Consider the following 13,715-nt stretch of genomic DNA (forward strand, 5'->3'; position numbering starts at 1 on the left):
GTCTCAGCGCCTGGGGGAGCAATGCCACCCCCCACCCAGGGGCTCTTTGTGCGGGTGATGCTGTGTCTTGGGGTCTCCCAGGACCTTGGTGCAGGCGGTTCTCAGCTTCTGGGGCAGCCGGGCCCGGCACATGTTATGTTTATGGCGCTGTTCCCATGGATTCTAGCATGGCCTGCAGTCCGTTAAGCCACAAAATGGTGAACCAGCCACGAGGACGTTCCCTAGTGAATGTGGAGCATCTTTGTGGCTGGTTCACATTGTGCCTTACATCAGACCTGCCCCTCCCACCCTGTGAAACCCCCCGGGAGGGGGCACGTGGAAGCCCTGGGGTCCCAGTTCAGCCCCAGTTGGTGCATGATTGGCACCAGTGATGTGCCAGGCCTGCCCCTGGGCCAAGATTTAGCTGGCCCTGGGGTGCAGCTGTTACCCCTCGCCAGGCTTCCTGGTGGTTTGGGATAAGACCTGGGAGAGGGAGGGGCAGGCTAGCACCTGGCCCCTGTACTGCCCTGCGGATGGGAGCAGACGTGCCTGGCACTGCCCCCCCCACCCTGGCCTTGGCCCAGATTGTCCCCGGGGAGGAGCTGCCCTGCCCAGTTCCTCCTGCCAACGCTGGGGGCAAAGGGAGGGGACATCGATCGCGGCCTGGTGTGGGGCCCACGGCCTCCACCTCCCCCAACCCAGGGTTCCTGCCTCAGTTTTCCCCTGCACCCAGTGCCAGGGCCCTCCCCAGTGTCAGTGCCAGCCCTGCCTCAGTTTTCCCAGGATGCCAGCTCGGCCCTGCAAGCCCCTGAGGGGCAGAGCCAGGCCGGGATCACTGCCCACGAGGCATTGCAGGTGGGGTGACGGGGGTCCTCTCAGCTGCTCTCAGCGCCCCCACTCAGGGCTCTGGGGCGGGGCCAGCCGCCCTAGCCCCGCCCCCAGGGCGGTCCCGCCCGGACCGGCACTTTAAATCGGGGTGTCGGCGGCTGGGACCCAGACGTGCGGGGAGCCGGGCTGAGCTGCCCCACCCCGTCCCGTCCCGTCCCGTCCCGTCGCGTCGGTCCTCCCGGGGGCTCCGTGCGCCGGATCCGGCCGGGGAAGGTACCGGCCCAGGGGTCCCAAGAGAGGCGCCCGGCGCTGGACGCGGGGTCGATGCAGCTGAGTCTGGGGGAGACCCCGGGTGCAAGGGGTGGCTGGGGGCATCACTGGCGCAGGGAGGACCTGGATCCCGCGTGAGGGGGCGGAGGGGGGGGTGTCCTATGGGGGCCCCCAGCCCCTGAGAGGAGCTCAAGCTGAGAGGGTTGCTGCTGGGGGGGCAGCCCACCCCATGCAGACAGCAGGTGAGACCGCCCCCCCCCACCCCGGGGCAGCACGGCACTAGCTGGAACCGGTGGTCACAGGTAAACTGAGGCACGGGGGGGGGGGCTCCGTGACTTTCCCGGGCCCTGGCTGCCCTCCCGGGGGGGGGCGGGGCTTCCCCGTCCCTGGGCCTGTCTGTGGGGACCGAAATGGGGGCGCGCCCCCGCAAGAGCTGCCCGGGGAGGGGGGGCAGCGGGGTGGGAGGGGGTGGAGGGTTACAGACGAGAGGGGGAAGCTGGCATGGGACCCAGGCGTCCGGGCTCCCTGCCCTCTGACCCCCTGCCCCGAGCTGCTGTGGGGGGCTCTGGGCTGCACCCCGCTCCATGGGGGGGGCAGGGTTTGCCCCGGGGGGGGACGGCGGGGGGCTGACACCTGCCGGGCCCCAGGCGCCCCCCCGCACCCGGCCCGGGCGCTGTGGCAACGGGTGACGTCACTGCCGGGCCAGGCCTCGCTCCTTGCTCCCTGGAGGGCTGGGCGGGGGGGGGGGGGGGAACGACGCGTGTGGGGGGGGAATCCCCGTCCTCAGCAGCGATGGGGGGGTAGGGGCGCTTCATTTCCTGTCCCAAAGCAGGTCCTGGCCCCAGTGCCGCGTCCCGCAGCAGGTAAAGCCTCCCCCGGGCCCACGGGGGGTTGGGGGTCCCAGGGCAGGTCCTCCAGACCCCTGACCACCCCCCCCCGACTTCTCCCAGGCTGCCATGGAGGGGGCCCCTGCGCCCCGCCGGCCCCCGCGCCCCTGAGCCCCCCGGCATGTGGCTGGCCGTGGCCTTGGCCTTGCTGTGGGCCGCCCTCATGGAGGTGAGACCCCCCCCCAACCCCGCCGGCCCTGCTCCCTCCACTGCCCCCCCTGACTTGCCCCCCCCACCCCAGGCCGGCGGGGTGGAGCGGTCGGCGGCGGACACGGTGGTGGCGTGGCGAGAGTATCGGCAGGAGTGCGAGCGACGCCTGCGGGACCAGCCCCCGGCCCTGGGTGAGTCCCCGTGGGCAGGAAGAGACCCCTCCCTAACCGTCCCCCCCCATCCCCCAATCCCGCCTTAGCCTTGGCTCGGGTCTGGGCGGCGGAGCCTCGTCTGCACTAGGGGCGGCTCTCCCGGGAGAAGCCGCAGCAGGGGCAGGACGGGGGCTTTGTCCCTGCTACCCCTGGGGAAAGGCCATTGTGCGACACACGTGTGGGTGCAAGGGCCTGTGTGAGCGAGCACCAGGTCATGCACACGTGGGCATGGGGCTGTGGACACACCAGTCTCACTGCATGCCTGGGAGCTCTTTGCAACTACACTTCGCACACACGCGTGTGCCCTGCTCAAGCACTGGCCCCTGCATATGGGGGTGCATGACCCTGTGACATGGGCCAGCGAGTCACTCACACGAGTGCATGCAAGGTGCGTCCGAGGCAAGGCTGCGGGGACCTGTGGCACCCCGGTCCCATCTCACACATGCCGGCTCTTTGCCGTATACGAACACGCTTTGCACACGTGTGTGCGGCCTGCTGGTTCACCCACGCTCCCTGCCTGTGGCAGGTCTAGCCTGCAGGCCCCTCTCTCACACGTGGGCATGCAGGTAGTGCAGCCGCCAAGGCCTGTGCAAGGCTGTCATGGGCCAGCTCACACAAGTGTGCTCCCCTGCCCCGCAGGGCTCGTGTGCAACCGCACGTTTGATATGTACGCCTGCTGGGACGACGCCACGCCCAACACCACGGCCCGGGTGCCCTGCCCCTGGTACCTGCCCTGGCACCACCACGGTAGGGTCGCAAACGCTAGTGCCATGCGGGCCCCTTACATGCTCCCCGGGGTGCCAGGGGCCCCGGCCGGTTCCGTGCCACCCCACGCATGCCGTGGAGCCCAAGACACGCGTGTGCCCTGTTCTCCGCAGTGCGGGACGGATCCGTGCTGCGCCGCTGCGGCCCCGACGGGCGCTGGGTCGCGGAGCCGGGGGGGCCGCCCTGGCACGACAACGCGCAGTGCGAAGCCCCCGCCCCCGAGCTGCCCCTGCAGGTCAGTGCCGGACGCCTCGGTCCGCCCTGGGCGCCGGGAGCTCGGATGCGTAGGTGTCCTCCCGGCGCGGGGCGCGGGGTGCAGGGTCGGGCCCCCTCTATTTCGTGGGGCAGGGCCCCAGGGTGTGGGCGGGGGGTCCCGTTCTGGCCACCCTGACCCCCCTCCGCCCCCCAGCACCAGGCCTGGCTGCTGGAGCGCGGGCGCCTCGTCTACACCGCGGGCTACTCGCTGTCTCTGGCCGCGCTGCTCCTGGCGCTGCTGCCGCTGCTCGCCTGCAGGTGGGGGCCCCGATTCTGTCCCCCCAGGGGCCCCGATCCTGCCCTGGAGACACGGGCGGCGGGATGCTGGGGGCCGGGGTTGATTCGGCCTCTGAGGGCCCCGGACTTGGCTGCGGTGGAGGGGGCTGGGGTCCAAGAGCGGCCCCGATCCTGGCTGGGATGGGGAGGTCGATTCAGCAAATCCTAGGGGCCCAGATCCCGGCTGAGAGGAGGGGCTCGATTCGGGCTGCGGGTTGGGGGGCGGGTCCGAGCGGGCCCCGATCGTGGCTCTCGGAGGGTGGGGTCCGAGCGGGACCCTGATCCCGGCCCCCGGCCCCGCAGGCGGCTCCGCTGCACCCGCAACCGCATCCACGCGCAGCTCTTCGGCTCCTTCGTGCTCCGCGCCGCTGCCGTCCTGGCCCGCGACGAGCTGCTGCGGCGCCTCCTCGCGCGCCCCCCGCGGCCCCCGGGCGCCCCCCCCGCGCTGCCGGGCCAGGTGCAGTCGGGCGGGGGGGGGCCGCGGTGATCTTCCCTTGACAGTGCCCTGGGGGGTCCCGGCTGCCCCCACAGCCCGGTAACCCCCGCCCGCGCAGGCCGTGGCCAGCTGCCGCCTGGCGCAGGTGCTGACCCAGTACGGGGTGGGCGCCAACCACTGCTGGCTGCTGGCCGAGGGGCTGCACCTCCACGCGCTGCTGGCGCTGCGGGGCACCGAGGACGGCCGCCTGCCCGCCTACCTGCTGCTGGGCTGGGGTGAGTGCCCGCGGCGGGCGGCGCGTCTACACCAGGGCCGCCCGCGCCGGCCCAGCCCCGCACTCACCGCCGCCCCCGCAGGGACCCCGGTGCTGTTCGTGGGCCCCTGGGCCGTGGTGCGGTACCTCTACGAGAACACGCAGTGAGTTGGGGGCGGGGGGGGGGACGGGACGAGCCCGGCGGTCGGGGCCGGGTCGTGCCCCCCGTGCCTGGGGCGGGACCTGGGGGGCAGTGACGCCGGGTCTGCGGGGCAGGTGCTGGGAGCGGATCGACAACCGCGCGCACTGGTGGATCGTGCGCTGCCCCCTCCTGCTGGCCGTGCTGGTGAGCCGGGGGAGGATAGGGGGGCGAGGGGAGGTCGGGGAAAGCTCCCCTGCCTGGCGGGGCAAGTTGGGCCGGGTCTGACTGGGCCAATAATGGGGAGGGGGTAACTGGGACCAGCGGGGGGGGACGGGCCTGTCCGGGCGGGGCGGGGCGGGGCGGGGCGGGCCCGGCTGCCCCCCAGCCCCCCCCGCCCCCCCAGGTGAACTTCGTGCTGTTCGTGCGCATCCTGCGGGTGCTCGGGGCCAAGCTGCGGGCGCCGCACGGGCGCTGCCCCGACTACAAGCTGCGGTGGGTCCCGGGCCGGGGGGGCCGGGCCGTGCCGTGCCGTGCCGGGCCGTGCCGCGCCCCGGCTGACCCCCCGCGCCCCCCCAGGCTGGCCCGCTCGACGCTGACGCTGGTGCCGCTGCTCGGCAGCCACGAGCTGCTGTTCGCGCTCCTGCCCGAGGCGCCGCGCGGGGCCCTGCGCTTCGCGCGCCTCTTCCTGCACCTCTTCCTCAGCTCCTTCCAGGTGGGCGGGGCCGCCGGGGCGGGGCCAGCGGCCCGGGTGGGGGCTGGAGCTGGGCGGGCGGGGCCAGTGCCCCAGGTGGGCGGGGCACTCCGGCGCCGTGACCCCGCCCCGCTGTCCCCGCAGGGGCTGCTCGTCAGCGTCCTCTACTGCTTCCTCAACAAGGAGGTGGGTGCGCGGGGGTTAACCCCTCAGCTGCGGGGGGGCCGGGGGCTGCCCCCCGCTCACGGCCCGTCGCCCCCAGGTGCAGGCCGAGCTGCGGCGGCAGTGGCAGCGGTGCCAGCTGGGCCGGAGCCTGCAGCGGGCGCGGGGCCGGGGCCGGGGCTGCAGGCACGGGCCAGGCTGCGGCTGCGGCCGCGGCCCCGGGACCCCGGCCCGGCTGCGGCCCGCGGGGGGCCAGGAGGAGCCGGCGCCCGGCGCCGGGGGCCCGCCCGGGGCCGAGCTCTCCGAGAGCACCTGCTAGCGCTGGCCGGGCCCCTGCTCCCTGCCCCGGGGCGGCTCCGTGCCTCCTCGGCCAGGCCCGCCTGGGGGGCGCCGTGTGGGCCCGGACTCCCCGTCGTTGCTTGCATTCATTAAACCCTCCGTTGAACTCTGCCCGTGTCCGTGTGCTGGCGGCGCAGCGCTGTCTACGCTAGGGCAGCCTGGGCGCATGGGGCTGCCGCGCCTCGGGGGAGGCTGGCACGATGCCCCCCTTCCCCACGGGTCTGCCTCTCCCAGCTCTGGGACCGCAGTGGGGGTACCAGTAGTGGTGGGATGGATCTAGGATCCCCCCCCCCCAACACGATTGTGTCTGGACACCCCCGTTGCTGGGACTGCAACTCCCAGGATGCCCCGCGCTGGCCAGAGGGGGCGTGGCTGAGCTGCGCAGGCGCGGGGGGCCGGGAGGCGGAGCTGCGGTTGCTGCGGGGGGAGGGCGGCAGCGCCTGGCACCTGCCCGGGGTAAGCGCGGGGGGAAGGGTTAAGGGTGCAGGGGCGGGGGGTCCTGGGGCCCTGCCACCCCACTGCTGCCTGTGTAGGGGGGTCACACGGACCCCAGCAGGTGCCCGCGGGGGCTGGCAGGGTCCATGCCCGCGAGGCCAAGTGTTGCCTCGACGAGGGGGGCAGAGCCGGACGCCCGGGTTCCGCCCGCCGCTCCAGGGGCCACAGCTCCGGCTGCTCCGTGCCTCAGTTTCCCCAAGTGCCCCCAGGCCCGTCTCCTTCGGCTGGGGGGGCAGGGAGTGGGGGGCGTGGCTTGGATCCCGGGAAGGGGCGGAGCAGGGCTCGGGGGTCTGCCCCCAGGCCAATGGCAGGGGCTGGAGCAGGGCTGTGCGCCCATTGGTTGCGGGGCGGGAAGCTACTTTGCACAACGGCTGGGGTGTAGGCTGTAGCCGTGTTGGTCTAAGGACACAGGCAGACAAGGTTCTTTGGGCGAATCTGATATCTTTTATTAGAACCACCTAAATAGTTGGAAAGCTCCCCACGTCCTGTGCCCGCAAGAAACATGGCTGCCAGGCACCTACCCTTCCTTGTAGCTCCCCATCCATGTGCCCGCAGCAAACATGCCTGCTCTGACTTCAGGCACCTACCCTTCCTATAGCTTCCTTGTTTTCTGTGCCCATAACAAACATGGCTGCCCTGACTTCGGGCACCTACCCTTCCTATAGCTCCTCGTCGTGTGCCCACAGCAAACATGGCTGTCGGGCAGTTCCCTAGCCATGTGACCACAACAAACATGGCTACCCTAACTTCGGGCATCTGCCCTTCCTATGGCTTCCTTGTTCATGTGCCCACAGCAAATATGGCTGCCTCTGCTTCTGCAGCCCTTGTGACCCCCCGGCCCCCACCTGCCCCGCGTGAGCGGAGCCCCCGGGGGGTGCTCTGCCGTGCCGGGCCCTGCAGCCCTGCGCAGCACTGTGGGGCCTGGGCTGCTCCAAGTGCAGGGCACTGGTCCGGGCCCCGTTCCCACGTGCAGGGACCTGCCACAGGAAGTTCGCAGCCGCCTGCGGGCTCCGGCCTGGGGCAGTGCCAGGGCTGGGGGTGCCGCCCGCGCTCCTGCTGCCCTCCCCCCCCCCCGGGCCTGGGATGCCCCCACTGTGGCTGGGGGGGGGGCGGAGCTGGAGGAGGTCTCCGCGCGCGGCCCTTTAAACGCGGCCGTCCTTCCCCCGACGCCAGGGACCGTCTCGTGGTGTCAACCCCGCTGCAAAGCGAAGCGCTGCGCGGAAGGGTTCTCTGCCACTCCCCACCCCTAAGCCGCCCCCTCGTCTTGGTGTGCCCCCCGCCGGGAGGTGCAGTGACCCCGGGCCTGGCCGTGCCGGGGACCCCCCCCGCTCCCCGCGCCCGGTCCCGGGGTGGGAACATCGCCCGGTCCCTGCCGCAGCCCCCGGCAGGCCTGGGCTCCACTGTCATCCATATATGGGCATGCCCCAAACGCGGCCTCCTGATTGGCTGCCAGCCCCATGCATCTGTCTGTCAACAAATGGCCGTGGCGGGCGGGGCCCCCGCGATCGAGCCCCTGGCGGGAGGGCGCCGCCGGCCCGGCCCTGCGCGCGCGGCCCCTTTAAGGCCCCCCCCCGCCAGCTGGGGGGGCCAGGGCCAGGGGCCTCCCCCGCTCGGGCGCCCCCACTCGCGCCGCCCCGGCCCGCCCCGCCCGCTGCAACCTGTGGCCGGGCTGGGGGCCCCGCACCCCCGGTAAGGCACGGGGGGGCAGGGGGCTGCGGGCATCGCAGGGCGGGGGCAGCGAGACCCCGCCAAGGCCTCGCCTGGCCCCGAGCCCGGGCCCCGGCAGCCGGGGGAGGTGCCCGCCCATTGCACAGGCGGGGAGACCGAGGCGCGGAGGCAGCGATGCCCCAGGTGGGGGGGCTGGGGTGCAGAGGGCCGTGCCCCCCCGCCGCCCGGCTTCTCGGGGGGGAAACTGAGGCCGGGGAGGAGGGGCTGCAGGGAGCACAGCTGGGGCAGCCCCATGGGGGGGGCAGGCGGCCACGCTCCTGACCCCAAGGTCGGTGAGCTGCGGGGCAGGATCCAGGGGGACTTGCCCCACGCGGTCCCTGCCCCAACCCTGCCGAGTCGCAGCGGTGCCCCGGGGCGCTGGGCCGTGGGCCCCGACGCCTGGATGCAGGGCTCTGTCCTCGCCCGAGCGGGAGCGGCCCGGGCGCCTGGGCTCGGCCCTGCACTACGCTGTGCTGCGCCGCGCCACGCGAGGAGCCGGGGGGCGCCTGCCCAGAGCGACGGAGCCGGGGCGCAGGGAGCGGGCGGGGGGTCCTGGGGGGCCCTGCCACGCTCACCCCCAGTGCCTCCCTCCCGCAGGCCGTGAGGACCCCGCCAACGCCATGAGCTGAGCAGACCCCCCACGGGCACCATGGACCCCGGCGCCTTCCCCCACATCCAGCTGTGGTGCCCCCGGCCCTTCGGCACCTACTCGCAGAACAAGCCGTGCCAGGCGGCTCCCGCCCGCAGACCCTTCTGCCGTGCCAAGGAGGACGGGGCAGAGGCCGAGTCCTGCTCGGAGAACACCCCCCCGGCGCCCGCGCCTGCGCCCCCGCCCGGCTCCCCGGGGGCCGGCCCGGTGGAGGAGGGCCGGGTGCTGCTGGACACGTGGTACGTCATCAAGCCGGGCAACACCAAGGAGAAGATCGCCTTCTTCGTGGCACACCAGTGCAGCAGCAGCCGCGCAAGCACCATGAAGGTCAAAGGCCACTGGGGCAGCGACAGCTCCAAAGCCAAGCGCCGGCGCCGCTCCCACGACCCCAGCAAGGCCAAGGCCACTGAGGCCACGTGCCCGGAGCCGCCGCCACCACCGCCGCCTCCCGAGCCCGGCACCGCTGACACCGACCTGCTCTCGGTGGCCGAGATGGTGGCGCTGGTGGAGCAGCGGGCGGCACTGGCCCTGCAGAGCTGCCCGCGGGCCTGCCCACCCAGCGTGCCCGGCCCCATGGTCTTCGTGGCGTCGGAGCAGGAGGCAGGCAGCGCGGAGCGGCGGGCGGGCACTGACTGCCGGCGTGTGGCGGAGGCCGTGGCGCGGCTCGAGTCGCGCGAGCGGGAGCGGCAGAACGGCTGCGGCCCCGGTGAGGTGCGCATCGCCTTCCGCATCTCCAGCACCCGCGACCCCCGTGCTGCCCCGGACCAGGGCGCCGGCGCCCGCCCCAGCTGCATGTTCGTGGGTTGCAGCGCGCCGGCTGCCCGCGCCAAGGACAAGATCACTTGCGACCTCTACCAGCTCATCAGCCCCTCCCGCGATGCACTGCCCACCAACGTGGACTTCCTGCTGGCCGCTGCTGCCGCCTCCCCTAAGGCCGAGGGGCCGCCTGAGGCACCCAGCGGGGATGCAGGCGGGCGCGAAGCCCCGGTGGGGCCCGGCAAGGCGGAGCTGGGCGTGGGTGAGAAATCGGTGGGCCGGGACTGCATGGCCGGCTTCCACGTGGACGTGGTGGTGACAGGCGTGGTGGACGAGTGCGTGTTCTTCGGCAAGGACAGCACCAAGAACATGAAGGAGGAGACCGTGTGCCTAGTGGCGGGACCCGAGGCGCTGGGCGAGGACCCGCCGCCCGGCCAGCTCTTCTTCCTGCACTCGCCTGAGGACACACGGGCGCCTGACGTGGGTGGCACGGACGGGGCCCCGGAGCGCGGCAGCGGTGCCGGTGCCCCCGACTCGGCGCCACCTGGCGACCCCTCGCTGTGCCGCCTCTACCGCCACGTCTCACACGACTTCCTGGAGATCCGCTTCAAGATCCAGCGCCTGCTAGAGCCGCGGCAGTACATGCTGCTGCTGCCCGAGCACGTCATGGTGAAGATCTTCGCCTACCTGCCCACGCGGTCGCTGGCCGCGCTCAAGTGCTCCTGCCACTACTTCAAGTCGCTCATCGAGACCTTCGGCATCCAGGCCACAGACTCGCGCTGGACCCGCGACCCGCTCTACCGTGACGACCCCTGCAAGCAGTGCCGCAAGCGCTACGAGAAGGGCGACGTCTCGCTGTGCCGCTGGCACCCCAAGCCCTACCACCACGACCTGCCTTACGGACGCTCCTACTGGATGTGCTGCCGCCGCCCCGACAAGGAGGCGCCCGGCTGCCGCGTGGGGCTGCACGACAACCACTGGGTGCAGCCCTGCCTGGCGCGGGACCGGGATCGGGACCGTGGGGGCGGGCACCGCGAGGATGCCAGGTGAGGGGCGGGGTGGGGCTGGGCCAGGCCCCACCCCCCGCAGCTGACACGACTTGGGGGGGGTTATTGCCCCCTCCCCCTTTGGGGGTTTTTTTTTGCCTGTGTTTGATGTTGAGATTTGGGGGTGCAGAGAAGGAGTGGGTGCAGCAGGGGGTGCTGGAGGAAGGACCGCACCTGCCCCTCCCAGCACCCGGGGCAGCCCCAGCTCCTGGGCTGGGATCAGGACCCTCAGAAGGGCTCAGCTGGGCACGACCCTCCCTCAGGGGTGGGGGCCGGCTCCCCCGTCCCTCCCCAAGACCCTCACCAAAGACCCCCCATCTCCGTCCCCCCGGCGAGGACACCTGGGTTCTTCCCTTCTCTCCCAGCCACTCCTCAGTGGCTTATGGGGGGCCCTCAGCTCCCAGCCGCCACCACCACCATAAGTGGCCTTGACCCCAGCCCGGCCCCTCCATGCCCAGCTCGTGCCCCACAGCACGCCCATCAGACTCTGGGCCTGCAGCCCCTCCCATATTTATATGCCTGTCTTCGTGCATGTGTGACATTGCAAACGACTGTTGAGTGGGGAAAAAACGATTAAAGAGGAAAAACCCAGGCAGAGCGCTTGTCCCTTCCTCGGCGCAGCAGCGATCACCCCCTTCCCCAGGGAACACCTTAAGGTCAGTGGCAGCACCACGCCAGGGAAGGGAGGGGCACAAGCCAAACGGTCACCCATCCAGGGGCGAACCAGGCCAGACCCTGCTTAGCTTCTCAAACCAGACGAGACGGGCAGGAATTCAGGCTCTCTGCAAAGCCAAGTAGCTACAGCCCCGGGGCCTCCTGGGAAGTGTGGGCGGGTCTCAGGCCAGGCTGGCGGGCGCGTTACCTATCCCACAATGCACCGCCCCAGGGCGCGCCGATGCTTCCTCGGCCTACTGACAGGTCCGCTCCACCCCAGAGGTGGCTGCACCTGCCCGGGGAGCCCAGAACGAGGCGGGGAGGAGCCTGGAGCTTTTTCTGGGGTGACGTGTCCCCGAGTGCCCCGCCCCCAGTGGGCGTGTCCCGTTCGGGTTCGCCCCTATGGGAAGCCACCCAATCAGAGCCGGTAGCGCCGTTCATCATGGTATGACGTCTCATAAAATCGCGTCCCTACGGGCGGGAGCAAGCTGGGGGCCCCGCCCCTTTCCTGCCTGAAGTGGGCGTGGCCATGTAGCGCCCTGCCTCACCGCGCGGCAGTCCTCGTTGGGGGCGTGGTCCCGCCGGCCACGCCCCTGGGGCGTGGCCGCTGCCCGGCGGCACCATGCGGAAAGGTTCACGCCGGGCCCGGGCTGGCGGGCCCGATCCGGGCCCCGCGCCGTCCCGGCGCCGCCTCGCGCTGCTGCTGCCGCTGGCACTGGCGCTGGGGCTGGCGGGGCTCGCGCTGCTCTGGGCGCCCGGCGGGGACCCGCACCGGGACCGCCCGCTGCCGCCCGCCGCCCCGGTGAGCGGGGAGCACGTGGGGGCAGGTCCGGGGCGTGTGGGTGCAGGGTGCACGTGAGGAGGGGGCGGGGTGCAGGCTGCGCATGAACGGGGTGCAAGGTGCATTTGGGAGGAGGTCTGGGGTGCAGGGGGTGGTCGCAGGGTGCCCATGAAGGGGGAGGTCCCGGGGGGGTGTGCGGGGGCCCAGGCCGGGCAGCGCCCACAGCTGCATGACGCCGTGCCACCCACAGCCGGCCCCGGCCCCGCGGAGCGTGCCCAGCGCAGAGCTGCGGCGCGTGGCCGCCCTCGTGGACCTGCAGCGCCTCTGGACGGACTTCCTGATGCCAATGCTGGTGGAGCGCACCCCGGGCAGCCCCGGCAGCCGGCGCGTGCGGCAGGTGGGCGCGGGTCCGCCCCCGGAGCAGAGGCCAGGGTCTGCCCCCCACGGGTGCAAAAGGGCCGGGGGCCGCAGGGCTGGGCGGGGGGGTCCTCTGTGACGCCGTGCCCTGACACCCTCCCCCCAGCACATTGTGGACAGCCTGCGGGCGCGGGCGGCCGGGTGGCACGTGGAGCTGGACGCTTTTGAGGCGCGCACGCCGCGCGGCCGCCTGCCCTTCACCAACGTGGTGGCCACGCTGGACGCAGGCGCGGGGCAGCGCCTGGCCCTGGCCTGCCACTACGACTCCAAGGTGCTGGCGCCGGACGCCCGCGGCCGCCGCTTCGTGGGCGCCACCGACTCGGCGCTGCCCTGCGCCCTCCTGCTGGAGCTGGCGGCCGCCCTGGACCGGGACCTGCAGCGCAGCAAGGAGCAGGTGTGGCTGGGGCTGGGGCTGGGGCTGGGCCGGCCCGGAGCCTGGGTTCTCTGGGGTGCTGAGCTCCGGCTCGGCCCGGCCCCGGTGCCACCCCCCGTGTGCCCGCAGGGTGCGGGGGTGACGCTGCAGCTGCTGTTCCTGGACGGCGAGGAGGCCTTCGGGGCCTGGAGCGACAGCGACTCGCTCTACGGCGCCCGGCACCTGGCGCAGCACATGGCCACGGCCCCGCTGCGCCCCGGCGCCCGCACCACCCAGCTGCAGGCCATTGTGAGCAGGGGGTGCACCAGGATCAGGCCACCAGGAGTCTGGGCGAGGGGCACTGGCCCAGCTCGCGTAACCCCTTGTTGCCCCTTCCAGACCCTCTTTGTGCTGCTGGACCTGCTGGGCGCCCCCGAGCCCTCCATCCACAGCCACTTCGCCCAGACGGCCGCCTGGTTCGAGCGCCTCGTGGCCGCCGGTACCGCACGGCGGGGCGGGGCGGGGCGGGGCGGGGCGGGCCGCTCCTGGGCTTTCCCAGCCGGGGGAGTGGGGGATTTGGAGCAGGGGAGAGCCCAGGAGTGCCGGCCCCCGGGTGCGGTGGGGGGGGGGGATGCCCCAACGCGGCTCTGTCTGCAGAGAAGCGGCTGCACCGCCTGGGGCTGCTGCGCGCCCACCCGCGGGAGCAGCTCTACTTCCTGCCCGGCGCGCCCCACGGGCCCGTGGAGGACGACCACGTCCCCTTCCTGCGCCGAGGTAGCGCCGGGCCCGCGGGGGAGGGGAGGGGAGGGGAGGGGGCCCGGCCCTGCCCGGCCCGGCGGCGTGCCCCGGCACCCGCGTGGGCCGGCGCCAGGGTCCCGAGTGGGGGGGCGGGGCGGGACTGGCGGCCGGTCGTGTGCCCCAGGCGTGCCCGTGCTGCACCTCGTGCCCACGCCCTTCCCCGCCGTCTGGCACACGCTCGAGGACACGGCCGACAACCTGCACCCGCCCACGGTGGAGAACCTGGCCCGCATCCTCGCCGCCTTCCTGGCCGAGTACCTGCGCCTCTGACCCGCACGGCACGGCCCGGCACGGCCCGCGGGGCTCAGCCGGGCCCGGAGCCCCGCTGCGACCCGGCCCCGGGCGGTGTCCGCGGCGGCAGACACGTGCGGGGCGCCGAGCCGGGGCTGCAGCCCGGGAGCCCCCGCCTATGGCT

At 73.1% G+C, this 13,715-nt stretch overlaps 3 protein-coding genes across 7 annotated transcripts; all 3 read left to right on the forward strand.

Moving 5' to 3' along the window:
- Positions 1-1,855: 1,855 nt before the first annotated feature.
- On the forward strand, positions 1,856-5,756 carry GIPR (gastric inhibitory polypeptide receptor). 3 transcript variants are annotated; one of them, XM_059718254.1, is made up of 14 exons: positions 1,856-1,940; positions 2,028-2,133; positions 2,206-2,305; positions 2,966-3,073; positions 3,205-3,326; positions 3,501-3,604; positions 3,926-4,079; positions 4,177-4,333; positions 4,415-4,475; positions 4,588-4,657; positions 4,857-4,945; positions 5,030-5,165; positions 5,289-5,330; positions 5,407-5,756. In XM_059718254.1, the coding sequence occupies exons 2-14, from the start codon at positions 2,086-2,088 to the stop codon at positions 5,623-5,625; spliced, it is 1,410 nt and encodes a 469-aa protein (XP_059574237.1). In that variant the 5' UTR covers positions 1,856-1,940; positions 2,028-2,085; the 3' UTR covers positions 5,626-5,756. The 3 variants fall into 3 exon arrangements, with proteins under 3 accessions (XP_059574237.1, XP_059574235.1, XP_059574236.1); XM_059718252.1 differs by having other exon boundaries at positions 4,177-4,475; XM_059718253.1 differs by lacking the exon at positions 3,501-3,604.
- A 284-nt stretch (positions 5,757-6,040) lies between these two features.
- FBXO46 (F-box protein 46) lies at positions 6,041-10,890 on the forward strand. 3 transcript variants are annotated; one of them, XM_059718250.1, is made up of 2 exons: positions 6,041-6,101; positions 8,445-10,890. In XM_059718250.1, exon 2 carries the CDS (start codon positions 8,497-8,499, stop codon positions 10,300-10,302), a length of 1,806 nt encoding a protein of 601 aa, XP_059574233.1. In that variant the 5' UTR covers positions 6,041-6,101; positions 8,445-8,496; the 3' UTR covers positions 10,303-10,890. The 3 variants fall into 3 exon arrangements, with proteins under 3 accessions (XP_059574233.1, XP_059574231.1, XP_059574232.1); XM_059718248.1 differs by lacking the exon at positions 6,041-6,101 and adding an exon at positions 7,651-7,829; XM_059718249.1 differs by lacking the exon at positions 6,041-6,101 and adding an exon at positions 7,871-7,991.
- Positions 10,891-11,529: 639 nt separating this feature from the next.
- Positions 11,530-13,666, forward strand: QPCTL (glutaminyl-peptide cyclotransferase like). Its single transcript, XM_059718255.1, has 7 exons — positions 11,530-11,754; positions 11,984-12,130; positions 12,257-12,544; positions 12,653-12,811; positions 12,902-13,001; positions 13,160-13,276; positions 13,425-13,666. The coding sequence occupies exons 1-7, from the start codon at positions 11,575-11,577 to the stop codon at positions 13,568-13,570; spliced, it is 1,137 nt and encodes a 378-aa protein (XP_059574238.1). The 5' UTR covers positions 11,530-11,574; the 3' UTR covers positions 13,571-13,666.
- The last annotated feature ends 49 nt before the right edge of the window (positions 13,667-13,715 follow it).

The sequence above is a fragment of the Alligator mississippiensis genome, chromosome 15, assembly GCF_030867095.1.
Source record: "Alligator mississippiensis isolate rAllMis1 chromosome 15, rAllMis1, whole genome shotgun sequence".
NCBI classification, from domain to species: Eukaryota; Metazoa; Chordata; order Crocodylia; family Alligatoridae; genus Alligator; species Alligator mississippiensis.

Excerpts from the sequence above, each read along its gene's own strand:
- FBXO46 (XM_059718250.1), top strand. The coding sequence starts at position 8,497 with ATGGACCCCGGCGCCTTCCCCCACATCCAGCTGTGGTGCCCCCGGCCC.
- GIPR (XM_059718252.1), top strand. The coding sequence starts at position 2,086 with ATGTGGCTGGCCGTGGCCTTGGCCTTGCTGTGGGCCGCCCTCATGGAG. Across the intron at positions 4,080-4,176 it reads CCCCCGCGCTGCCGGGCCAG|GCCGTGGCCAGCTGCCGCCT; the intron begins GTGCAGTCGGGC and ends CCGCCCGCGCAG. Across the intron at positions 4,476-4,587 it reads TACCTCTACGAGAACACGCA|GTGCTGGGAGCGGATCGACA; the intron begins GTGAGTTGGGGG and ends TCTGCGGGGCAG.
- QPCTL (XM_059718255.1), top strand. The coding sequence starts at position 11,575 with ATGCGGAAAGGTTCACGCCGGGCCCGGGCTGGCGGGCCCGATCCGGGC. Across the intron at positions 12,812-12,901 it reads CCACCCAGCTGCAGGCCATT|ACCCTCTTTGTGCTGCTGGA; the intron begins GTGAGCAGGGGG and ends TGCCCCTTCCAG. Across the intron at positions 13,277-13,424 it reads CGTCCCCTTCCTGCGCCGAG|GCGTGCCCGTGCTGCACCTC; the intron begins GTAGCGCCGGGC and ends CGTGTGCCCCAG.